The 24,511-nt window shown below is 31.8% G+C and overlaps 4 protein-coding genes, 1 non-coding gene and 1 pseudogene across 6 annotated transcripts; 1 reads left to right on the top strand and 5 right to left on the bottom strand.

Annotated features, from left to right (window-relative positions):
* Positions 1-1,583: 1,583 nt before the first annotated feature.
* On the bottom strand, positions 1,584-1,656 carry TRNAV-UAC (transfer RNA valine (anticodon UAC)). The gene has a single exon. It is a non-coding gene; the product is annotated as a tRNA-Val (tRNA).
* Positions 1,657-2,216: 560 nt separating this feature from the next.
* Positions 2,217-5,072, bottom strand: LOC107911766 (alpha-soluble NSF attachment protein 2). Its single transcript, XM_016839687.2, has 9 exons — positions 4,821-5,072; positions 4,247-4,296; positions 4,074-4,146; positions 3,922-4,001; positions 3,374-3,525; positions 3,035-3,194; positions 2,915-2,962; positions 2,596-2,676; positions 2,217-2,513 (listed from the first exon to the last, which is right to left on the bottom strand). The coding sequence occupies exons 1-9, from the start codon at positions 4,963-4,965 to the stop codon at positions 2,433-2,435; spliced, it is 870 nt and encodes a 289-aa protein (XP_016695176.1). The 5' UTR covers positions 4,966-5,072; the 3' UTR covers positions 2,217-2,432.
* A 3,512-nt stretch (positions 5,073-8,584) lies between these two features.
* LOC107910859 (myb-related protein 315) lies at positions 8,585-9,698 on the bottom strand. The gene is made up of 3 exons (XM_016838785.2): positions 9,466-9,698; positions 9,269-9,398; positions 8,585-9,129 (listed from the first exon to the last, which is right to left on the bottom strand). The coding sequence occupies exons 1-3, from the start codon at positions 9,596-9,598 to the stop codon at positions 8,631-8,633; spliced, it is 762 nt and encodes a 253-aa protein (XP_016694274.1). The 5' UTR covers positions 9,599-9,698; the 3' UTR covers positions 8,585-8,630.
* Positions 9,699-13,148: 3,450 nt separating this feature from the next.
* Positions 13,149-14,894, top strand: LOC107911765 (E3 ubiquitin-protein ligase TRIM7). Its single transcript, XM_016839685.2, has 6 exons — positions 13,149-13,478; positions 13,583-13,665; positions 13,754-13,911; positions 14,017-14,066; positions 14,182-14,256; positions 14,349-14,894. Exons 1-6 carry the CDS (start codon positions 13,174-13,176, stop codon positions 14,785-14,787), a joined length of 1,110 nt encoding a protein of 369 aa, XP_016695174.1. The 5' UTR covers positions 13,149-13,173; the 3' UTR covers positions 14,788-14,894.
* Positions 14,895-15,930: 1,036 nt separating this feature from the next.
* LOC107911764 (probable carboxylesterase 11) lies at positions 15,931-18,787 on the bottom strand. 2 transcript variants are annotated; one of them, XM_016839684.2, is made up of 3 exons: positions 17,579-18,781; positions 16,391-16,766; positions 15,931-16,306 (listed from the first exon to the last, which is right to left on the bottom strand). In XM_016839684.2, exons 1-3 carry the CDS (start codon positions 18,370-18,372, stop codon positions 16,229-16,231), a joined length of 1,248 nt encoding a protein of 415 aa, XP_016695173.2. In that variant the 5' UTR covers positions 18,373-18,781; the 3' UTR covers positions 15,931-16,228. The 2 variants fall into 2 exon arrangements, with proteins under 2 accessions (XP_016695173.2, XP_016695172.2); XM_016839683.2 differs by having other exon boundaries at positions 15,931-16,766; positions 17,579-18,787.
* An 846-nt stretch (positions 18,788-19,633) lies between these two features.
* On the bottom strand, positions 19,634-23,714 carry LOC107911761 (serine/threonine protein phosphatase 2A 57 kDa regulatory subunit B' theta isoform-like; annotated as a pseudogene).
* Positions 23,715-24,511: the final 797 nt, after the last annotated feature.

Raw genomic sequence — 24,511 nt, 5'->3', positions numbered from 1 at the left:
TAGAAAACAGGCTTGGCCTCAGGTAAAATTTTTTTGGCCCGGCCCGGCCCAAATTATATATTAAATATATATTTTATTTTTATTTTTAATCAAATATATACAATTTTTAATCAAATATATATTTAATATGGGCCGGGTCGGGCTTAGCAATTTTCTTTTAGGCTGGACTTGGACAAATTTTTAGGCCCATATTTTAGGCCGGGTCGGGCTTAGAAAACGGGCCTAAAATTTTATCTGGGCCTAACCCGAATCCGAACCTGGCCCGGCCCAACCCATGATCACCTCTAGTTCCCAGGGATAGTGGCATAGTGCTTTTATTTAAATGCCCATAACAACGACAATGATATTATACTTAAAGTAATTAACTTATTAGTAAATTTACGTTTTGATCATTAAATTATTTAAAATTTTTTTTTAAGTCATTAAACAGTTAAGTTTTTCTTTAAAAGCTCGACTAGTGATCTCTAAATGATGATTCGATGACCGATACGATGAATCAGTATCCATTGACGAGTAGAAGAATATATCTTAAGTCTAAGTTAATTTGACAGTTAATGTCAAAGATCGGAGAAGAAAGTTGTTTAGATTTTGATTTACAAATTTGTGACTTTCAAAGTTATTTTATGAAAAAAAAAATCAAATTGTAGAAGAAAAAGCGTAGAGTTTTTGATTGGTGAAAATGATGCAATCAAAGAAAGCTATACAATAACAATTTTAAAAGTCTGACGACTTAAATGAAACCTTTTGAATAATAAAATGACTTTTTTTATAACTTTCTGAGTTAAGTAACAAATACTTAATAATTAGCTAAAAACTTTCAAGACAAATATGTTGTAACCAATACTAATAATAATTAGCTAAAAATTTCATGACAAATATGTTGTAACCAATACTAATAAGAGTAAACTATCAAAATAGTCATTTTTATTTACCTCAGGTTAATTTTAGTTACTGAGCCGTTAATTGCCATTAATAGTGTAACAGTAAGCTGATGTTGCACGTTAAATCATCATTTCAAATAAAAATTTTAGGTTAATTTATACAATTGGTCCCCGTATTTTTTTTTATTTTGAGCAATTTTTTTTCTTTTATGTTCTTTTAACTTTTTTTTTCTTTTTTTTTTCATTCTCCTCTGCTTCTCTCTCTATTTTCCCCCCAAATTTTGACGCTCTTCATGTAAAAGCATTTCTACATGGTCACTTCCAGCAATCAACAACTCTATGGCATGTGCAACCATCCTGATGAAAAGAAAACACAGATATATATATGTCTCAAAAGAATGTACAAGAAATTTCAAGCTCTAATTTCATGATAAGCTCTTATTGTTGTAGAACAAAGATATATTGAAATAGCACCCATATAAGGCTCCAAAATTGCACTACTAACAAACAATAATATATGAAGATGAAAATATTACAACTCACCAGGGACCAAATCCTTTTAAGCATTCTGCTAATACAACCTAAGAAATATCCAAAGCACAATTTAATTTAAGGTTAAGGAATCAAAAGGAAAATTAAGTCATTGGTTTCAATTGAATGCTTTTGAGCCAAGTTGTACAAAAGTAACTATTTTAATAATCATGTTGCTGCCCAGGATCGAACTGGGGGCCTTTAGTGTGTAAGACTAACGTGATAACCACTACACCACAGCAACCTTCATGTCAGCCGTAAAAGAATTAATTAATTCACTGCATGAACTTTTGGAAACAAAGCAATCATCCAGTTTAACTAAGTGCTGCCATTAACTGACCATTATCGAAACTAATTTGTAAAATTCAAATATTTTCGGTGACAACAACTTCGATTCACCGAAACAGATGGAATAATCATTATACCTATGGGTAGATTTTAGAAAATATTTATTCAAAATATAAGAAAAATATTTTTAAAGAAATTAAATATATTTACTTATGAATAATTTTTGATAGCCTTTCATATTGTTACAAGGCTGTGACAATTTATATACTCAAATTCAAGTGCAAATGTAAAATATAGATATATTTTTTAAACAAATACGATTAAATTTTATAATTTTTTTTTACATATTTAAAAAATAATTTCAAAGTCATATCCTTATGTCTGAAAATGCATCAGACGCGGAATTCGGATGTATGGTCCAAGTTAAGAGTTGAAACATGGGCAATCAGGAAGCATTTCAGAAACCCATGGATCACCCCAGCTCTTTTCACATCTCTAACGAATCGCGCTTAAGACTTGTATTCAATTATTTTAACTTCATTTAAAAACATGAGTATTCCAATTACAAACTCATTTGTACCCAATAACCAGCGCAGTTCTAAAGTAAAATCTCCTAAACCAATACTTGTAAGCAAGTATAACAGTATAACCGGACCCCGACTCTTAATATGAAGCAATCACTGTTAAAATACCGGAAAACAATAACAATGGCGTTTATGACATGAAGCTATTTTAGGTAAGATCATCTTCCTCCAGCTCTTTAGCTTTCAGTTTTTCCTTCACTCGAAGTAAAAGGGTTGTCTTCCATGAATCCTGCAATGCATATTGTGTATAGAGAAAACACATTGTGATTGTAATTTCATCCAAGAAGCAGTTCTAATTGAGATCGACATACCAATGGGGTCATGCTGTCAAATTCCTTGACAACATCTGTAAACTTCGTGACATCTTCCTCGTCCAGAGCAGAAGCAATGTCCTGTCACAGAAAGCATAAGCTCGTTACGATACCGGATTCTTAAAATTACTACCATTTAAAGTAAATGAATTGTATAGTTGACAAGTTCTTTGGTTTGGATGTATGGCAGTAACCGGATAAACCATCAGCCAATGCACATGAAGGATCAAAAGAACCAAAAGGAATCTGATAAATTCCTTTAGTAATAGAAAAATAAATTAGAACAAAATAAATAAACGGTTTCCTTATGATAACTTACAGCTAATAACCTATACTCTCGTGTTCCAGAAAAAGTTGGATCCAGATCCTGAAGAAAGCAAATGCAGATACAAGTTCAATATAACCCAATGTAAACGTTTCACAATGGAAAAAGGTAAACCTGATATCGCTCTAATGCATTGGTGATAGCAACGACATCGCCTTTGCAGAGTTGACAAAGGCCAGCATTAAGAAGATGCCCTTTAACTCCATACTTCAGCAAGTTATTGGTAAGTGACTGTCGTGCAATCTCTTCGTAGATCTCAATGGCTTTCTGGTATCTGGAGAAATATCAGAACAGAGCTATAAAATATATCTCGAATTTTACAAGGGGCGCTGTATTTATGCAACCGTGTTAGCAAGTAAAGTAATACACCAACAATTATTAGAAATCATATTTAGTAGTAGATAGCACAAAATAGTTTCCCGAACAACATATATGAGAATTGAGTATGCTTACTGTTCTATCTGAGCAGCAAATTGTGCAACTTTCTGCTTGCACTGATTGGCAGAAGTAGATACTTCTTCACTTTGGAAGAAATCTGCAGCCTTTTCGTAATGATCAATGGCCTGCTCAATGTTTTGTTCAGACTCGTATAATTCAGCAATTTCCTGCACACGAAAGAGGCACCAATGCGTCTATGAATAACCACAAGTAACATCATGATACAAAGTTGTGGATATTGTGGAAAATCACTAACGGTAGTACAGAAAAACATGAATGCCTAGAAGGCTTAACACCACTGGCAACAATGTGAATGAAGACTGGAAACAACAAAAATATGTCACTCGATTCTTTGTTGTTCTTGAAGCATCTGTGTTCAACATCCGTATGAGACAAGTCTACGGACATGGATATTGGACATGACCTTCTAAATACATGAAAAAACATATTTCTACATCTAACACTCACGCTAACATATATAAAAATTCAATCAAAACAAAACAAAAGAAAATGAAAAGTGCTCGCTATAAGATTACTCTTGCATATGAATGAAGAAACAATACCTTATAATACCTTGCAGCCATACTGAGCCTTCCAATATCACAAAACATGTTCACTGCTTGCTGCAAGCACGATATCGCCTCTGTATAGGAATCACAATTTAGAAACGGGTAACAATTTTCACAGTGAAACTATCTATGCACAATTCACTTACCCTTTGTCGATGTTTTCTTATAGCAATGAGCAGCACTAACAAAAGCTTGAGCGGCTTCATGGGTGCTTTCTAACTACAAATAGAAAAAAAGGAAACAAATAGAAGGGTCAAGTTCAATCGTACAAGACAGTTTAATCACTATGAATTGAATGCTATTTTGCCCAACTGCTTACTTTCAAATGACAATTTGCTAACTTTACATAAATTGATCCAGCTCTGTCCCCTTGAGAAAAAAAATATAGAGTAAAATTAAAAGCTTTATTGAAAAAAAAATCAATTTAATCATATATCAAATATCTATCAAATTATAAATTAATTAATCAATAAGCTGATTTTAAAGAAACATTAAATTTCACATTCTCTGACAGAATCGAAACAACAATAATAATTCTTTGACGCAAGTGGGGTTAACCAGCAACAATAATCAATAAATTGAAAGAGAAAATAACCATTATAAGTTAGGAACAAGAAGAATAATAAAAGTCTTTGATCGCGATAAAAAATAATTTTCTAATTATGATCGCATCTTAGCAACGTTAATGTTTCCACCACTTTTTTTCCTTCCAACATTTGCCCAACAAACAAACATATAATCATGAATTTTAGATTACGATTTCTGTATCAGCAAAATTAATAAGTTGATCTCGAATTTTCATTCATATATTTTAATCCAGATTTTCTCGAGAAACAAACAGAAAATATATACTCTTCAAAAAATAAAAGATTAAGGAAAAAGGAAAGAAATACAGGATTTGGCGAGCTTGAAGAAATTGGCAGCTTTATCAAAGAGATCGGCGGCATCTTCATATTTCGAGCCAAAAAAGCTCCAGCTGTTTAGCTTTTTCTCTGCGTTTTTCTCGAATTCTTCTCCTCTGGTTGATTGATCTCCCATTTTCCTCCTATTTTTTCTTTACCTTTGTTTGATCAGAGATCAATTTAATAAAAAAAAAAAACATAAAATTTGAGAAGCCTTATGATTTATTGGGGAAAAAAAAAGATATTTGTGAAAATTGACTGATTTTTTCCTTTTTTTTAATGAATTTTCTACCTTTGAAGTAGTTAGAAAATATATTTTTACACATTACATTATAATTAAATAAATATTTAATAAAAATAAAAGTTTAATTTAATTTTAATACTCAAATTCAAAAAAAACAATATATATAATACTCCTATATCCTGTTTAATTTAAAATAAAAAGTCGAAAATTTGAATCCTTGTTAAGTTATTTTAATAATATAAAACTTAAAATAAAATATTTAAATTTGGTATATTTAAAATATAAAATCAAATAATTATCAATTTAGAGTTCAATTAAACCAAGATTAATGATACCAAATCGATTTCTGAATGGGTGGATGTAAGGAATGATAATTGTTCATTCCGTTTCATGTGTTGCTTATACAAAATTACCATTGTATTTTTATGTATGTCTATATATTTTAAAAGGGTAATAATATAAAAATATGTTAAAGACGTTAAATTTAAATTAATTGTCTAAGCGTCCGTTTATTTCATTGAAAATGGCTTCCGAAAGATAATTTATAGAAAATAACCTTATTTTCTAAAAAAATTAATATTTTCTGGTATTTAGATGAATTTGTGTAAAATATTTTCTATTGTTTGTAGATTTCTTGAAAATATTTCATAAAAGTTGTTTTCATAAAATAAATTTATATTTTACATTGTTTTTCATATATTAAAAGTATTTTGTTAAATTCAAGTTTATTACAATATCATTTTTTAGTTACATGACTACCAAGTGAGTATTTTTATTTAAAAATGTGATATAAACCAAATTGACAAAAAAATTTAACAATGTTAACAATTGGACTTGATTTTCAAATATGAAAAGTAGAAGGACTAAATTATTGAAAATAAAAATACAGGGATTAAGTTTCAAATTTGTGAAGTGTACATAGACTTATGGAATATTTTAACCTTTATACTACAAAATATTTATTATTAATATATTTATAATTGTAGAGAATATTTATTATTAAAATATTAAATTGAATGTTTTCAATAATATGTGAAGAATATTATTTAAAATTTTATTATTAAAATAAAATTAAAATATTAAATAATTTATTAAAATGATACATTATATTAATTGTATTAATAATTTATTATATGATTAAATATAAATAATTAAATATGTATGTTTAATAATATTGAAAATTATAATATTTTATATTAATATTTTAAATATTTTAAAAATAAAAATAAAAATTATTAAAAATATAATAATATTAAGCTTAATTTAAGTTAATTTTTATATAAAAATAAAATTAACTAGAGAGAGGTTCTTTTTCGAAAAATGACTTACGCTTTTTAAAATGATAAGTCATCTTACAAGAAAAGTGGCTTATTTTTTGTTGATCTGTAAGTTATTTTTCATTGACCAAACTGTTTTATTTGAAACAAACACAATAAAATGTAGAAAACATTTTCTGTGAAACATGCAAGCGAACCCATGCTAAGAGGACATGTGCTGATCCTAGGAGATGATACGTATTAACATGCATGAAGTATATTTAAACATAATATGTAACATCAAAAGGACTGTGAAAAAAATATTAATGAGAGGACAAAGAAAAGCAAACACTCGACAACTTTCCATCCAAATCCAATTTTTTTTTATATACGAGAATTTTGTTTGAAATCATCAAGATTATGAAAATAGAAATCGTTAATAAAAATCAAATAACAAATATGAAGGTGAACAGTGGAATTTGAAACAGCATCTCAACATTGTTGATTTAGCAAAATCAGTGCTCTTGATTTTTTCTATTTTTTTTCTTTTTCAGTTTTCTTGAGAAAAAAAGCTTTGGAAGGGTAAAACTGTGTAACAATTATAATTATTTGATTTTAATTTGGAAAAAGAATAAACTTAATTTGCATCAAGCTCAATAAAATAAATTTGGGTATTTCTTTAAATAAAATTTTAAAATAAATTTTGGTTAATCTTAATTCGAATGATATATCATTGGTTGAGGGAGAAATACAATTAAACATTAATTTCAAAGGTGTTCATGATCAGATCACCCCAAAATTTTATATAACTCGAAATTGAGTCCAATAAGCTCAAATAGTATATTTCATTGTTTAAATAGTCATGTAAGCTTTTCATTAGAAAATAATTTAATTAAATTTAAAAAATGAATACCAAAGTAATAAAAATGATAGCAAAATGATGAGAAAATAAATAATTATCTTAAAATTTTTAAACAAGCCTTTATATTAAGTGGCAGAGTCAAAAAAAGTTTTTGAGGAGGACGGAATTAAATTTTATATTTTTACGATAGTAAACATACAATTTCATCATTTTAATAATTTATATTTTTATCATTTTTTAAAAATTAAATCAAAATTTTATCATTTATGAAGCCAAAGTGTAAATTTATCATTACTACTAATTTAAATTTTATAAATTATAAATAGCCTAAATTAAAAATTTATCATTTTAGAGGTCATTTATTATACTCTGCCACTTTTTATAATAAAAAAGTGAAATTAAAAAAAAAAACCTTAAAAGGTGACAAAATCTTTGCAGACACCCAGGGACATTTTCATGGTATCTTTTGTAAAGACAAGTAAAATGAAATAAACCTGGACATTTTTCAGAATGACATGTGACAGTACAAACACATTCACAATTTAAAAGGGAAAAAAAATAGATTATGGGTTGGATCGAGTTTGAGTTAGGTCAATGTTAAATTTTAGTTTCGTTTTCTAAGTTTAAATCTTGATTCGACTTAAAAAATGAGTTTAAAATTATGCCTAAGTGTGACTCAGATAAAAAACACTAAATTTAAGCTTGATCCAGCCTATCAGTATTAAAATTCTTTATATTATTTTTTAATAAATATAATACATCAAATACACTAAAAATATTAAAATAAATATTACTAATAAATTAAAAATATATTTAAAAATATTTATACTTAATAACACTAATATAATTGTAACTTAGCAAACAAATGACTCAAAAATAGTAATAAAATTAATAATAAAATAAGAGTTATACAATATCTAGATAATAGCAACAAAATAATCGTAATATATAATAGCAAAATAGTAGCAAAACAACAACAAAGCAACACCAAACAGTAGTAGAAAAGAAGTTTGCGTTTCAAGCAAAGTCGGGCCAAGCCTAAGTCAAAAAAATTCTTATCCAAGGCCCAATTCTTTTAAAAAGTAAATCTTATTTTTTGTTTAAGCTCATTTTTCGACTCATGTTTTTATTTAAATGCTCTCACTTTTTGAGCAAGCCTTTGAACCTGTACAGGTGAACTAACCCATGATCAAGTCTAATTGAAATTTGACGACTTGTATTGAATTATGTAATCCAAATACATATATTTAATTTTATTTAAAATCTTTATGTACTTTAAGAGTGGTTAAAAAATTGTTAAATATGTGCGAAACATAAATATCAAATATAATATTAAAAAAAATGTTGCAGACATCATCAAAATCTGAAACACTTTCTTTTTTTTTTCCCTGAACTTCCTTTATAGCTAAACTAAAAAGATTTTAAGAAAGAAACTATGTTCAATTGCCTATTTCCCAAGAAGGAAAGAATTTATCTTCCACTTGAACAAAGCTATCCCATGAAAGAAATGAATCCACACCATCAACCCAATATTCTTCTTCAACACATGCTGTTTCACCCATTGAAACATTGTTGGATTCCTTCAACCAATCTAAATCAGAGCTTCCACATAACATCCGGTAGTTGTTCAATGGATCATTTGTTTCATCCACAGTTGCTTTCATTTCTTCTGGTTTTTCAGCTTTTTTTGGACAAATTTTCATGCCATGATCATCCTCAGGCCTTGATTCTAAGCTAATTGCTTCTTGGTTATTTGATGAACTAGAGTCTGAATTCATGTTGTTTTTATTACCATAATTTTTCTGGGATTTCTCAATCTCAAAAGGTTTTTGTGAGTCTAAACCGAGCTGCTTTAGCTTCTTCTTGATTCGAGTATTCCAATGATTCTTGATTTCATTGTCTGTACGGCCAGGGAAATGTGAAGCAATCTTGGACCACCTGGAAAATATTCTTTCTTGTGTTACAAGAAACAAATAATTAACTGGTTCAATGTGTATTGAAACATCGGTATTGGATATGTTCCTTCTAAATACATGAAAATTAGAAAACAATCACACTCGAGTTCAAAGATATTTACCTATTTCCGAGACGTGAATGAAGTTGAATAATCTGATGTTCTTCAGAATCTGTAAAAGACCCTCTCTTAAGGCCAGGTCTTAGATAGTTTATCCATCTTAATCTGCAACTTTTTCCACATCTTAACAGCCCTACGACATCACCATACGGCCATTAACTTTAAAGCATATGGTTATGATCATAATGTAACAAATTTACCTGCAAGCTTGGGAACCTTTCGCCAACAGATAATACCATTGTTGAGTACGAAATTGGTGAGCTTATGATCTTCTTCGATTGTCCATGGACCTCGCTTTAATCCAACTTTATCACAACAAGGTTGTCTTCCCATTTTGAAAACTCAAACAAGCAAAATCGTAAAAAGGGAAGGTGGTGTTGTAATTCATGATTGAATTTGAAAGGCAAAATTTAAGACATGAAGGGTTTGCATGAGACAGTGGAAATGGTCCAATTTGGTTTTGGTTTTTACGTAAAAATGAAGTAAGAAAATTTATTCCTGCAACTAACGTCTATCTTCCTATTGATTTTGGAGTTTACATAAAAGAAAATTTAAATCATTTGATGCGATTCTTTGGCCACTAATGCTGGCCAGTTTTGTCGTTGAAGTCACTTTTTTCCTCTGTGGAGGAGAATCAAAAAATTTTCCTCGTATTTAGATATTTGTATTTGGTAATATTATATTTTTCATTCCAATCCAGTATATGTACTTGTCCTATCACTTGATATTTAACTGCCTTGGGCTGAGATTCCTGCCATGGATTTACCTGGTGAAACTGTTCTACCTATTCATGCTTATAAACTTAAAAAATAAAATTAATTAATCAATGTTTCTCATGTTTATATGTTTTTAGCAAAGCATTAATTCAATGGGCCTTCTAGGGTTAAGTTTAGTTTAAGAAAGGTAATATTTTTTAAATTAATTTAAATTTCAAACATTAACTTAAACCCACAACGTCTCATTTTCAATAATATTAAAGATTTCAGAACAGGGGTGACGTTAGAAATTTTTTTTGAGAGAGCTGAAATTAAATTGTATATTTTTATGATAATAAAAATATAATTTTATCATTTTAATAGTCTATATCTTTATAATTTTTAAAGGATTACATCAAATTTTTATCATTTTTGAGAGACTAAAGTACAATTTCATCATTATTAATTTATTTTTTTATAAATTATAAAGAGAATTAAATAAAATATTTCCATTTAAGGGGATCGGGGACATTGTTTCAGAATGTATGTGAGTAATCTCAATATCTTCTTTTTCTTTAGGTATTATGACTTTTTCTTTTATATAATTTTACACTATTTTTAATGATTTTAAATTATTTACTTAAACTAAAATCGAATATTAATAATAACTAATGAATTAAATTCTCCAATTTTTTGATGTGTTCTTCAAATTATATTTTAACTATATATATTTATTATTATAAGTCGAGAAAAAATAAATTTTATTAACAACATTATTATTTTTATCATTCGATCAAATTTGCCTGGAAATCATGTCAAATAACATGTTTTAATAATAAAAAAATTCTTCTTTCCTTTATCATTTTGATTAAAAGAGAAGTCCTAATGGCTTTTCTTTCTTTTTTCAATTTCAACTTATTTATTTGAAAAAGGTGATATAAAATTAATTTATTAGAGAAATACATAAAATAAATATTATATGCTTCAACTTTTGTATAGTACACAATTAAAAAAAAATTCTATGAGGATAATTTAATAAAATGCATTTTTAGATCATGTTAATCGATCATCAAAATTTGACATTTCAATCGAATGAACCAAATAAAATTATATAATAAGCAATTTTACATTCTAATAATTTTATAATTTTTTTAATCAATTACAAAGTTTAATTCAAAATTAAACATCCATAAGCATTGACTTAAAATTGTTAATGCTCTTTTTTTTATTAATGTAAACAAAGCTATAAATGCTCTAGAAAATCTATTTTTAATAGTTTTTACAATGGTATAGTTGTACGATAATATCAGTAGAGGCAGATACAGGGGTTGACAGGGGCCCTAGCCCTCTTAAAAGGGAAAATTTCTATTTAGGCTCTTGAAATTTTTTTAAATAGTAAAGGTAAAATTGTACTTTGCCCCCCTAAAATTATAAAAATTTGATTTAATCTTTTAAAAATTATAAAGATATAGACTATGAAAAATTAAAATTTCATTCGCCCCCTAAAAATTTGTTCTGGCTTCGCCCCTGAATATCAGCCCTTCAAGGCAAAGCAATAAGAAAGAAAAATAAGAACACAGATTTTATGTGAAAACCCCCTATCGATAAAAATCACAAAAAGAGGAGAAGAAATTCACTAATGTTAAAAAGTAACAATATAAAAGATTTACGGTTATGCACAATTTTTAAAGGTTAAACAACTCTAACATATGTGTATATATATTTTCATTCAACATTTACTTTTGCACCCGAAAAACATATATAAAAAAAATAAATTCGATATTATTATGAAGGAGTTTTTCTTAAACCAAATGTCTAAGAACAAAAATTGATGATGAAACTTTAATATTCCATTTATGATTTAATTGTTGAATAATTTTTTTATAAATTTATTTTTATAATATAGTTTTTTATTCACATAGTGACAATTTTAGTGTATATATATATCCCTTTCTACATGCATGAATCACAATATATATGTGATTTGTTTATGCATGGAGGAATAAATATTCCTTATAATTGCACGATTATCCATTACGAACAAGTTTATATTTTTGAGGCCAGTGCTGGCTTTGTTGGGGTTTGAGAAACTACAAGCTATAGAATATAATACAAATACTGAAATAGCATTGTTTGACATGATAATGATGGATGAAAAAATTATTATTATTTTAACATTTATGTGTTATTGGATCATTATTTATGGTTGAATTTTTAATTTTACAAACAATGTTAAAAATTTGTTGTATATTTCATTTAATTGGAGAAAAAAGAATTTAAATTTACAGGTTTTAATTATATTATTATTTACAGTGGTGAATTTAGGGGCTGCCAAGGGTCCTAGTCTCTCTAAAATGAATTTTTTTTCATATGGCTCATTTAAAATTTTTAAAATTTAAAATTAATAAATGTAAAATTGTATTTTGGCCCTGTTAAAATATAAAAATTTAATTTAATCCTTTAAAAATTATAATGATATAAACTATTAAAATGGTGAAATTGTATTTTTTTCTATTGTAAAAATTACAATTTAATTTCGACCCCTTTAAAAAAGATTTATAGTTTCGCCCCTGATTATGATTTAATTTGTTTATTATTTGTTTAAAGAAAATCTCCATAATTAATATATCAAATATAATTAACTGTTCTTGTTTTATTGTACAATTAAAAGTATCTATATGTATTAAGGGATAAACTTCAAAACTATATATAAATTTTGGTCCGACATGCAATGTTTATCATGAACTTTAATTTTATGTCTTTTTATATATGAAATGTTGTTTGGTTCAATTTTCACGTACAATTAACATCGCTATCGATATATCATCATTACATATTATATATCAAAATAATTATACTTATCGAATATAAAAATAAATTGATGTCTTTATTTCTTTAAATGCATGAAATTGAATCAAAATTAAAATTTCATGTATATATCTACACAAAAATCAAAGTTTTATGTATAAAATTACACCAACTCAAAATCTATGTATTGAGTTGTATATTAAATCAAAATTTATGTATAATTTTGGTATTTATGTCAAATAACTTTGTGCTCAGTGGACTTTTCTTTTATGGGCCACTATTGGCCCAAGACCCTTTGACAAAATCCGTTAATTAATGCTCGCAATTATAGCCGTTACAAAAGCCAACAGCTCAAAACGAAATTCAAAATTTTTTGACCATAATCTCCCCCCTTATAAAGCTTCCATGGAAGGAAACCGTTTCAGTTTCTTTCTGATTAAACCCAGAAAAAAATCCAAGAAAATGGCGATAGAAGAACCAAAACAAAGATCTCAAGATTCGAAGCAGGAAAACCCTAATGAAAATATCCAAAATGTTGATGCTTTATTGTTTAGTCCCAGATTCAAATCCGCGGCTGCCATGGCTGGGTGGGACGAGGAAGTCCTAATCGTCGCTTCTCTCGTCGTCGAAGACACTCCAGGTCGACAACCTAAACACAAGAAACGCTCTGATTTTGTATTTAAAACCCCACCATCCACCAATTCAAGAAGGTAATTTGATAAATAGATAATCCCAAAATATTATAAATCAGTCCCTTTGTTTGCTTTTTTTATTTTATTTATTAGTGATATCAATTCCTCCCCCCCCCACCAAGGAAACGTAGGGTTCAGAGAAGGAGTCCCATTTCAATTCCTGTTGCTCCATTAAAGCTTGATGAAGAAGAAAATTCACAACAAGGTGTTTAATTTGATCTTTTGCTTCTTAGAATCTTTGTTGAGAACGTAAAAGAAAACTGGGTTTTTATTGAATTATGTATGTTGTTTAGAGTGTAAGGAGGAGTCAGTGGAACAAAGAATTGATGTGAAAGCTGAGAGGAACACAGAAGTAAATGAACCATTAGAACAGACCCCTGATGTTTCTTGCTCCAGTCCAAGTCCAGCTCTTCAGTGTATGGATAAACTTAGAGAAGAGCTTTCTTGTGCTGTAAGAATCTTTAGATACTTTTCTATATTGTTCGACTTGTTCAGCTTTGATTGATTAAAGATGATGGATTGATTTTTCTTTATCTTATTGATATTTTCTTGGTAGATTTGTTTGGATATCTGCTATGAACCAAGTACCACTCCTTGTGGACACAGGTAAAAATAAGACCCAATTTCATAATCTAATCCAGATAACCAAAATTCGATATCTGGAATGGTTTTTTGATTGACTTTTGTCTCTTTAGTGAAACCCTTTTCTCTTTAATTATAGTTTCTGTAAGAAATGTTTGAGATCCGCTGCAGATAAATGTGGGAAAAGATGCCCAAAATGCAGGCAGATAATAAGGTAAAATCCGTCCAAGGCCCCGATTTCCAGCTATAAATCAACATCATTTTAATGAACTTTGGCGCTTATATAATTCCTCTTTGCATATGCAGCAATGGAAGATCTTGCACTGTGAACACAGTTCTTTGGAATACAATACAGCTTTTGTTTCCCAACGAGGTTTCTGAAGCAAGGAAGTCTGCTGCCGGAGCCTTAAATAGTCAGGAAGTTGAGCCTGGAAGTCCGGAGAGTGGAAGGCGAAGTAACAGAAGGGCACGAAGTGTTAGACCTCCAATGGTCATCTCTACCAGAGATGCAGCTTTGGCTTTTAGGCAGCAGAGTGAGGATCTTTCGCGGTTAGTAAGCACGAGGACAAGAAGAGGGACACCAAGCCAAAGTGAGGATGTTGCATTAGCTTTAAGGTTGCAAAGAGAACAATCCATGGAGTCTTTTCGGCGGATTCGTCAGCAAACAAGAATCCCAACCCCTCTTTCTTTAGCTAGAGCAAATTTGAGAGCAATGACTTCTCGAGCCATTAACATTCATAGGTGAGACTGGCCCGTAACTCACAATGATCAAACTTTGTAGTTAGTTCTTTCTTTCATCTTCTAAGATTTCATCCATCATATATGAAAAACTTATTGGATTGGTTGAGTTTAGCATTTTGTTAGTTGTTGATAGCAGCATCTTCTAGTATTATCAAAATTTGAGAAACTCAGATGCTTTCAAATGGTAGAAACACAGTATCAAAAACAGTAGCTGAAGTAGATGGATAATGTTATTAAGATGTCCCCATCAAAGCTTGAGTAGAAAATAAAGTGTCCCAAGTCTCCAACTTTAAACTGTCATTTAGTTCAAGTTTATATTCATACAGCTATTTCAACATGCTTTGAATAGGATAAGAAGTCTGCCATTGCCAAATCTTTCCTCTAATGAAAATAACTTGGTAGCTTCAACCAGCTTTTGGTAACATACATGGCAAAAACGTAGGTGATTTAGGGGGGGTGATTTAGGGGGTGATTGTTCCATCAGATTGTGGAGGAGGTTTGAATCCTTGTAGTTTGTCCTCTACGTTTTTAACTCTCCCTCAAAGATGCTTCCGTTATAGGGGGCGTATCAACCAGAATATCACGATTCACACCAATGTTTATAGTATTGTCCGTTTTAGCTCACTGGGGGCTTCAAGATTTTGTCAACAAAACCGCCTCGAGATACATGGCTCTTCCGTAGGATCATGACATGGGATGCGTCACTGTCCGTGGATGCATCTTTAGCCTCTCCAAGGCAGGCAAAGCTTTTGAATTTGAAATGATGCAATGATGCCCGGGGTTTCTACTGGCTTGCAAATGGTATTTAAATGAAAATTGGGAGTTTATTTCGCGGAAAACCAACAAAGGGACTGAAATAAAATTATTTTCTTGTCAACAATGGAAAAGACATTGGGCAAAACAAAAACAACTCAGCATTGGAATGTATACAAGGTACTGCCAGCGAGGAGTTTTTAAACTTATTTTCAGCATCGGTAAAGTGACAATGTTGTAGGACTAGTTTGATGTCCTTATTCTTAAAGAATCATCCATTGTCTCCCAAACACCAATCACTAATACGTGTTTCAAAAATGTTTTTGATCATCTCTTTCAAATTTCCCCATATTTACAAGTGTTTCTTATGTCCGACACTCAACCCAAATCGAAATCCGGGTAACATAGGTGGTTGCCATTGCTATTTTAACAGAGTGGTTCATTGAATAAAATTTTATGATGAAAAATAGTGTACATTCTAATTCACAGCTCACTAATCTATTATCATACAAAAAGAACAAAACAGGATATGGGATAAACATTACTAGATGATGAATTAGTGAAAAACAAAGAATGCACTATATTATCTCCATCCTTTGTATGGCATCCTCGCATCATTTTCTTTTTTTGACCAAAAACGGAAATGATGGTTGGCCCCGAGTCTTTTTTTTTCTATGTTTAGAACTTCCTACCTAATACGAGAACTCATGACCTCGCAATGAGATGTACTTCTTAACCCAGATGGCAATGTCCTCGGCACAGGCCTGAGCCTGAGGTGTATTTAGAAGCATGTCAAGGGTTGCAAATTCATGAACTGCATCTTTATACTCGAGAACAGGTGCATCGACATTTACCTTGCGAAGAGCCTCTGAGTAAGCAATAGCCCGGTCTCTCATCCAGTCATGTTCCGCTACAACCGTTAGTGTCGGGGGCATGAACTTCAAAGGGGGGCCCCTGTCTGGGACGAGTGGATTGGCAGCAGGGTGGTCGAGGCTGAACTCTTCCTCGGGGAGAAAGAGTTTCCATGCAAGTAAGCACATTGGCTTGTCATAGAAGTAGGAGTTTGCCAAATTTATTTCGGACCGTGTCGGAACATTTCCTATGAAGAATGGGTACATTAAGACCTGTGCTACAACCTTGACAGGATCCAGAAGCCTTCCAGCCTCGACGGCTTTGCGTGCCACATAATCCGCAATGTTAGCTCCACAACTCACTCCAAGCAGAACACATCTGTTTCAACAATATCACAATTACAGATCAGGCAAAATAACTTTTTATAAAAGATAGAAGAGGAGAATATTGCACGGTTATAGAACACGGAACAACAACTTCAAAAGCCTCTACAACCAACCGGAAAGAGCAATCAGGCTCGAGACACACTTCAGATATCAAAGACTTATTGCCAAATTTAAATGATACTCGAGAGCACAATCACAAGTTATGTTATCAAGCTAAATTACTTTCGAAAAGGTTTACAAGCGAAACCTCATTTACAAGTATGCATTTTACCTGTATCTATTTAACCAAATCTTACAAATTCAGGCTTACAACAAATCACATTTCCCTAATCAAGATGTACTACTTCCTAGTCCCAACCATCTCAACCGAATAAAAGAAAGCGATGAATGCATGTTGAATCTACACCCGAATCATCGCAACAAATATAAAACCAATTAAAGATTGAAAATTTACCTACATTTCATACATCGGTATTGAACGAATTTAAGCTTATAGAGTCAAATTTCCCTGATCAGATTTCACTATCTAATCCCTATCCTTTTAACCAAATTGATGAATAAACACAACAAATCTAACAAAAAAAACAACAATGACAATAAAAGATCACAGATTCACAGCATACATCAACTAAAAACAAAGATCACAACCGCATCACATTCGTGCCCGAGACAGATATCGTCAGATTTTTCTAAGTTTTTAAAGGATGCTTGGAGGTTAACTGACCACTACTTTTTCAACCAAATGAACTCATTAATGAAAACAATTAGAATCAAAATGAAAACTTTTTATGAAAAAAAACCAACCTTGATGGATCTCCATGAGCAGCCAACCATGGCTCAACCATAGAAGCCCCAAAAGCATCCACAAGATGTCTCTGAACTTGAGTCTTGGTAAACTCTGCTCCAACCCCAAGCGCCCCACTCCCCATAGACTTACTACACTCAGCTAAATTCGCTTGCTTTGCTAACCAATACAACACCTTCAATCCATCCTCAAAAGCCGCCGGATACTTATTCTCCGGCGCCAACCTGTAACCGACCGCCACGATTATAACATCGCACAGTTTCGCTATCCTCCGACAAAATATATCGTTAGCTACCGAGTCATTACTCCCACTCACCCAACCGCCGCCGTGGAACTGTAACATTATCGGCAATCTTCGACAATTTTGAGGTAATGGCGAATAACCTCGGTAGACATTATCGTCGGATCTTAACTTCGACCCTTCAAGACTGCTCCTTCTAGAATCATTAGTCGGGGCTCCGATATTAGGATAACTATTCCTACGGTGATTAAGGGAGTCGGACTCATCCTGTTGAGATGATCCGGGCTTGGATTTGGGCTCGGGTGGGGAAAGGGACGATTCAGGGAGGAAGATCCGAACCGAAAGGGCCGTGGAAGGGTCGATGTGGATGTCTTTAGTGGCGATACCGTCAGTGAAAGAAGGGTTAGCGGCGGAAACGGATTCTTCGGGTCGGGTCGTGACACCGTACTGGTTTGATGATTCGTCGACATGGGTTTGGATACGATTCTGCAAACGGTGCTTCAAGAGGAACTTGAAGAATACACTGTATAATTTTACAGCTATGCTTGGCATTTCCCTTAAGGATCCACTCTTTGATGGGAAAAAAAATCCGGGTCTTGAATTTTTTTTCAGGGTTTCTTCTTGATGAATTTGCAGAAACCGGAAAATAAGACTCAAATACTTGAAATTTTTTTTCTTTTCTTTTCTCCTTTAGCTTCTGAGTTGTGGAGACTGGGTTTAAGGCTGAGGTAAATTCATGGTTTAGGAGAGGGAAAGTTTGAAACTAGAAATGATTAGTTATTGATTGAAAATTCACATGTGAATTAGGTTATTAGGGTTTCTAAACTTGGGAATTGCTCAAGCATTGGGTTTCAAATGGCTAATTGTTGCTTGAAATTTTAAATTTTTTTTTCAATGGCAAATCACATGCAAGTAAGCAGCAACTTTTTTAAGCTGCTTTTATTTTTTAAAATTTAACTTTATTTTTAGTGCTAGTTTGCTATACCGTATGATTATTCTAGTGAAACCATGAGAAAATTTAAATTCATAAGTTGTACTCTTATGACAAAATTGACCTTAGAAGTTGAAAGTACAACAACTGGAAAGGTGGATTTTGTAATTTGATAAGATTTTCTTGGAAAATGTTAATAGAAAACATGACTAAGAGAGAAGTAAAGACATGCCCATTTTTTAATTTATGATTGATCTTTAAAGTTTTGAAAATATTAATGAATATATTAATAACACAAATAAATGCAATAACTTTTTTTTTGTTTACATTTAAAAGTTTTTTTCTATCCAATTTGAAGACAAGTTCAAAAAACAATGAAAATAAATAAATAAATAAACTTTTCATTGGATAATAAAGTATGACTATTAGCATTATTTTAAAATTTTAACCCATTAAAGAAGAGAAATGGTGCTTCAAAATTTAAATTAACACATAAACCAGCATCATCAATGGTACAACATTATAGGCTATAATTTATATTATATACAATACATAAATAATAAAATGATTAGTAGAAAAAAAATATAGGAAATAAGAAGAAAACTAATCTTAATTGTAGTTTTTCTGACCAATAAAAATAAGAGTGGATTAACAATTTGATATAATTTCATTTTAAAAAAAATTAAGTTGCTATTATAACCTTACAATTTGTTATTTTTATTTCATGTTTTGATTGGTATAAATTATGATTTTTTTTTTAAAAAAAAGAAGCCTTCTATTATTTGAATAGCCCTTCAAATATTTACATATGCAGCCATCATCAAAGTGCTTTTGAAGAGAGAGAAAACTAGGAGGAAACAAACATAAATAAGTAAAATGATATAAAACATGTGGAACCCATCCTTAAAAAAGATTATGAATGGAAAAAAAGTCTACTTTACAAGCCAAATTCATTTGTTTCCTGTCTCCAAATCCATTATATATACACATTTTATGCATATATGAGCAGAAGGGGTTTTAGATTTTACCCCCCACATGTTGATGAATCCAAGTGACACATCAAAAAATCCAGCAAACCAGATTTTCAGAAGGTGTGAGTGAACACTTGATATGATGGAAAACTCGGCTTCATCTTCATTTTTGTTCTTGAAACCATCATGTCCACCTACCTACGGTTCCCCGAACCGTTCTTGACATGAAAATGTCAGGTAGCTAAAACGGCAATCTCTTGTCCTAGCAAGACGGGTTGCGAGTAGTTGCTTTCGGGGAGACGAGCACGGGTTCATTACTTGCAGCTTTCATTGCAGCAATCTCTTCTAATCGTTTCCATGTGGCTTCGCGTTTCGATTTGACCTCGTTCTCTTGAGCTTGGTCTTCCTCAAACTTATGCAAGCACTCCTCAAAGAGCTCAGGGTCGGTATCGGAGAAAATCTTGCGGACGTTTAGAGTCAAGCTCTGCACTGCTGGATTCCAGTGGCTTCTAGCATTCTTTTCCAAGGAGGGGAAGATAATGGGAAGTATAACATTTCGATTCTGTTTTATTAGGGTTTCAATATGATCATTGTTCCATAAGAACAAAGCCCTCTCTGCCACCTGCAAAGAAAGTAGTCAAGTTTTTTAAGCTAGTAAGGAAATAGAAAGACTACAAGAAATAAGCACATCATCTTTACAACTTAAAAAATGCTAGTTCTATACATAAATTTAAGCGTGTATATTCGATAGTAGCATAACCGACTCGACACTAGTTCCCAATCTAACGTCCATGTTCAACACATACTTGGTTGTACGCATGGGGATATGATCCTCCAATGACCCTCCAAATGCATAGAAATCTTAGAGAAAAAATTGAACATGCCCATGTCAAACACATACCCATATCCGACAATCACACACGAATCTAAGCAACATAGATATCTACAACCATGATTGAAAAGTTTTAAGTACTTAGGAAGAACATCTTGACATTTTCAGACAACAGCATTTCGTTCATATAAAAAACCAGACAAGGAGATATTCCCTTGATTGCTATAAATCCAACCTAAGTTCAAATCCATCCTCTTGTCAGCACATAGCAAACCAACTAAATTATAAAGGATATCAGCAAAAAGATTTACAGATTTTTACGTGGATGCTAACACGCTATAATTAAACTTACTAAACACATACAAATCTTGTAACCACAGTTACATGCAGGTAAAGTGATGCAGAACTATTCTACTAGAGAACACCTATTAATCATAAACAACTATTTGGTAAGTTTGACAAGAGAGCTAATTACTTTCAAACACAAACCATTATTTCAACGGTACGAAGACTTCATCTTGCACGGTTATAAGCAGTCAAAGATTACAGCTTATCGTAATGCATCAGTTTCTTCAAGGACTCTTTCAGACAATCAGTAAATTACAATTGTAAAGTACACCAGCAAAAGATGAGAAAAAAGAAGATTTTATCGTGCTAACAGGTGAAGGGATAATCAAAGGAACATAACAAGAAATAAAGAAAACCATGTCAACAAGCTGCCATTACTTTAATGAAGTCACTTCATGTAAACAAATAAGACTGCCTCTCCTTTTTAACTTTTGATATGCTTACATAGTTATGCTTTGTCAAGGGACTTTCACCAAAAAAAAGAAAAAAGTTGTAAGTAGTGGACTGACGAAATTCCTACCTGAAAATGCGAGCTACTCAAGCAACGGCCTATCTGGTGGAATAAGGGTACCATGCAGCGTTGAAACTCAGCAAGTTGTGTGGCTTCTAAAACTTCCTCCAGTTCACCCAAGAACATGACTTCTTTTGAGCTATTTGTAATTGGCCAATACTTTAGCAAGCCTCGAATAACAGAATCAGCAAGCTTGCAGTCTTTCTCCACAAACTGAGTAATGCAGTAAGATAACTGCTGATGGTACATGGGTATGCACTTTGGTTTGTGAAGTGGTATCAATGCACGAACAAGAAAGAGCTTATGTTCTTCTTTCAGTGGCAAAGCGAACCCATTGATTATACTTCCAAGTATTTCTAATAGCTCTGCGATTCCATTGTGTTTTTCGGTTTCAAAATGAATCGGTAAAAGATGTTGTTGATTGCTTTCCTGATGAACGGACGATGGACCATAAATTTCCCATAGATGCGATGCAGAACAGTTTTCAGGTACTCCCTTTCTCTGGGGTCCTCTGAATCGAAAAGATCTAACAACCTTAGAACAAAAGAATGATCGATATATCGCTTGGCCAATTTTGCATCCGTCTCAGGTGATGCCACAAACCTTAAAAGAAATTCATAAACAACTTGTAGATGAGGCCATGCAGAATCCATTGAGGGCTCCTCCTCTTCCAAATCAAACGCTAATAGAACCTTGTTCTCACGTGGTGCAGAAGTAAGTGCTCTAAACAAATTTCTAGACACCATCTTGACAATTTCTTGCATAACGATCTCCGAAAATTTCCCATTAGCAGATGAAACATAATCCATGATCTCTAGCAAAGTCTGCCGCTTGATATCCTTCTCTTTGACGTTTTTTGTCGGGTCAGTGAAGTCAAACACAATGCAACATATGTTCAATTTTCTGATAAACAAGTTCTGCTTCTCGGAATTTGGAACATCTCTAAAATTAGGCAATGCCTCAAAAGAAGCAGCAACAGTGTTCCCATTCAGCTTTGCATTCACCACTTGAGAAATCTTATTCCCTTGATTCAGCCCAGAATTTGTAGAATGAAAGCCAGAAAACGATGCACCGCTTGAGTTTGCATAATGATTACTCGCTAAATCGCTGTTTTTTGAACTGGTGTAAGCATTTGATGATGAGGTAGAGGTTCCTCCCTCACGATTATCACTCGACTTAGATGGTTTCCGAGGGAGCCTATTAAGTATTTGTTTGATCATCTTAAACAGGAATCTCTTCTCACACGCAAATCGACCAGATGTGAAAAGAAAAACCTTTAAAGCAAATGCACCATCAAATACCCAGAAAGGAAAGCATGGATACCGAAAACCATCAAGTCATGAACTGAAAGCCATTGATGAATCCATTCACCAATAAAATTGCAACTCCATTTTCACCAGCAGAGATATTCCTTGTTTCTTTGAACAGCAACATCAACCCAATTCATTTGTTGAAAAAAAAAATCTAAAGAACAGAAAACCAGCCCAAGCTAGAGTACATCAATCAACCATGACAAAAGGCCCCAATTAACATAGAAAATCTAAACAAAGTTCATCTTCTTTTCTCCAGTTCAGTGGCAAAGCATGCATAGTTTTAGACTTATATCCCCTAAAACCCATACACCTAAACCAGTAAAAGATAGAAAAAGAAAACCCAATCATTATCCCCATTCAAACCATAAATTCAACTCCAAAAGCTTTAATTTCTCTAGCTGAATTACTTTAGAAGTAAAGGAACAAAGAATATTCACCTGTTGTCTCCTTGAAACTAATTTTCGTTAGCTTTCAAAGATTAGAAGAAAAAAAAAGCATTCAGCTAGATCAAAAGATAAAGATCTGGGTTTGATCTTAAAAACCCAATCAGCATTGTCCACCAAAAGCAACCTACAAAATTAACAAAACAACATAAGAAAGAAAAGAGAGCTTTGGTCCTAAATGAAGAATAAAAAAAGAAAATGAAGGTAAAATCCTACACTTACAAACACTCTTTTCTTTCTCAGAAAGAGAAATGGAGACATTTTAGAACTTAAAGAAAAGTAATGGATTGAGGGGGGGAAAACTCATCGATCGACCTTCGTTTGTTGTTGTGGTTGATATTCTGTTTTTCTAAGGAAAATAAATGTTCTAATTAATCCCATTTCATTTTTTTAGATTTGATCTTTTTCTTCTTTTTTTCTAATCTTCGGACTTCCTCAGAAAAATTTCGCTTTTGATATCCTACGGATGAAGATGGAATTCAATTGACTAAATCACCCTTCACACTTTTGAAGAAAACCCGCCTTTATCAGCTTTAGGGGAAAAAGAACCGAAGGTTAAGAATGAGAAATGAAAAGAGTTATATTGAGGTGGTGGTTCTCACGTACTACTTAAAAGCGAGTGGTATTTTTGAAGACATAGGACAGATCCATTTTCACAGCCTACTGTCTTGTCAGCCCCCAAAGCTTCATAGATTACCATATCGACATCTTAGGTTTAGCACGGTTTTCCGTTGTGGTCAGGCAAACGACCCCACGTGCGTGTTCTGGCGCGTGTATAAAAACTATATTTATTGGTTTTTTTTTTGAGAAACATATAATGCATTGGCACGTCTTTTAGTATAAAAATTTTAAAAAAAGGAACTCACAATAATAGGGTTTTTTACTAATATAGGTTAAAAAAAATTTTTAGTACTGAAATAAGTCGTCAGAAATATTATTTACGAAAATGATACATTTTTTGTATTAGTGTCTATCTCAGAGGCGCCAATGAATTAAAAAATATTAATTTTTTTCTAATGGCATCTATCTAATAGGCGCCAATGTATATTTTATATTAATTTTTTTTAATAAAATATAATTAATTTTTTTCCTGGGTCAGTAAATGACCCAGTATAATAAAAAGTAGTGGCGCCTATCTCAGAAGCACCAATGGTGGTGCCTATCTGACAGGCGCCATTAATGGTGCTATGTTGAGAGGCGTCAATGGTCTTATTTTTCCTTATATATACCCCTAAACACAGACATAATTTTTAGCAGAGGAATGGAAATATACCCCTAGAACCACACCATCAAACCATCAATTTTAGGGGGTTTTGTAATATAAACAACCTCATATTTATAT

The sequence above is a fragment of the Gossypium hirsutum genome, chromosome D11 (genome assembly GCF_007990345.1).
Source record: "Gossypium hirsutum isolate 1008001.06 chromosome D11, Gossypium_hirsutum_v2.1, whole genome shotgun sequence".
NCBI classification, from domain to species: Eukaryota; Viridiplantae; Streptophyta; class Magnoliopsida; order Malvales; family Malvaceae; genus Gossypium; species Gossypium hirsutum.
The sequence above is the reverse complement of the archived record's forward strand: the minus strand, read 5'-3'. Positions and strand labels throughout refer to the sequence as shown.

Bases quoted from the DNA above. Each gene is read 5' to 3' on its own strand.
- LOC107911766 (XM_016839687.2), bottom strand. From the start codon at position 4,965: ATGGGAGATCAATCAACCAGAGGAGAAGAATTCGAGAAAAACGCAGAG. The intron at 4,002-4,073 runs GTAAGTGAATTG...ATTCCTATACAG, and splicing joins TAAGAAAACATCGACAAAGG to AGGCGATATCGTGCTTGCAG. The intron at 3,195-3,373 runs GTAAGCATACTC...ATATTTCTCCAG, and splicing joins TTTGCTGCTCAGATAGAACA to ATACCAGAAAGCCATTGAGA.
- LOC107910859 (XM_016838785.2), bottom strand. From the start codon at position 9,598: ATGGGAAGACAACCTTGTTGTGATAAAGTTGGATTAAAGCGAGGTCCA. The intron at 9,399-9,465 runs GTAAATTTGTTA...GTGATGTCGTAG, and splicing joins AAAGGTTCCCAAGCTTGCAG to GGCTGTTAAGATGTGGAAAA. The intron at 9,130-9,268 runs GTAAATATCTTT...AATATTTTCCAG, and splicing joins CATTCACGTCTCGGAAATAG to GTGGTCCAAGATTGCTTCAC.
- LOC107911765 (XM_016839685.2), top strand. From the start codon at position 13,174: ATGGAAGGAAACCGTTTCAGTTTCTTTCTGATTAAACCCAGAAAAAAA. The intron at 13,479-13,582 runs GTAATTTGATAA...CCCCCCACCAAG, and splicing joins CCATCCACCAATTCAAGAAG to GAAACGTAGGGTTCAGAGAA. The intron at 13,666-13,753 runs GTGTTTAATTTG...TATGTTGTTTAG, and splicing joins AGAAGAAAATTCACAACAAG to AGTGTAAGGAGGAGTCAGTG.
- LOC107911764 (XM_016839683.2), bottom strand. From the start codon at position 18,372: ATGCCAAGCATAGCTGTAAAATTATACAGTGTATTCTTCAAGTTCCTC. The intron at 16,767-17,578 runs GTTGGTTTTTTT...TTGTTGAAACAG, and splicing joins GCTCATGGAGATCCATCAAG to ATGTGTTCTGCTTGGAGTGA.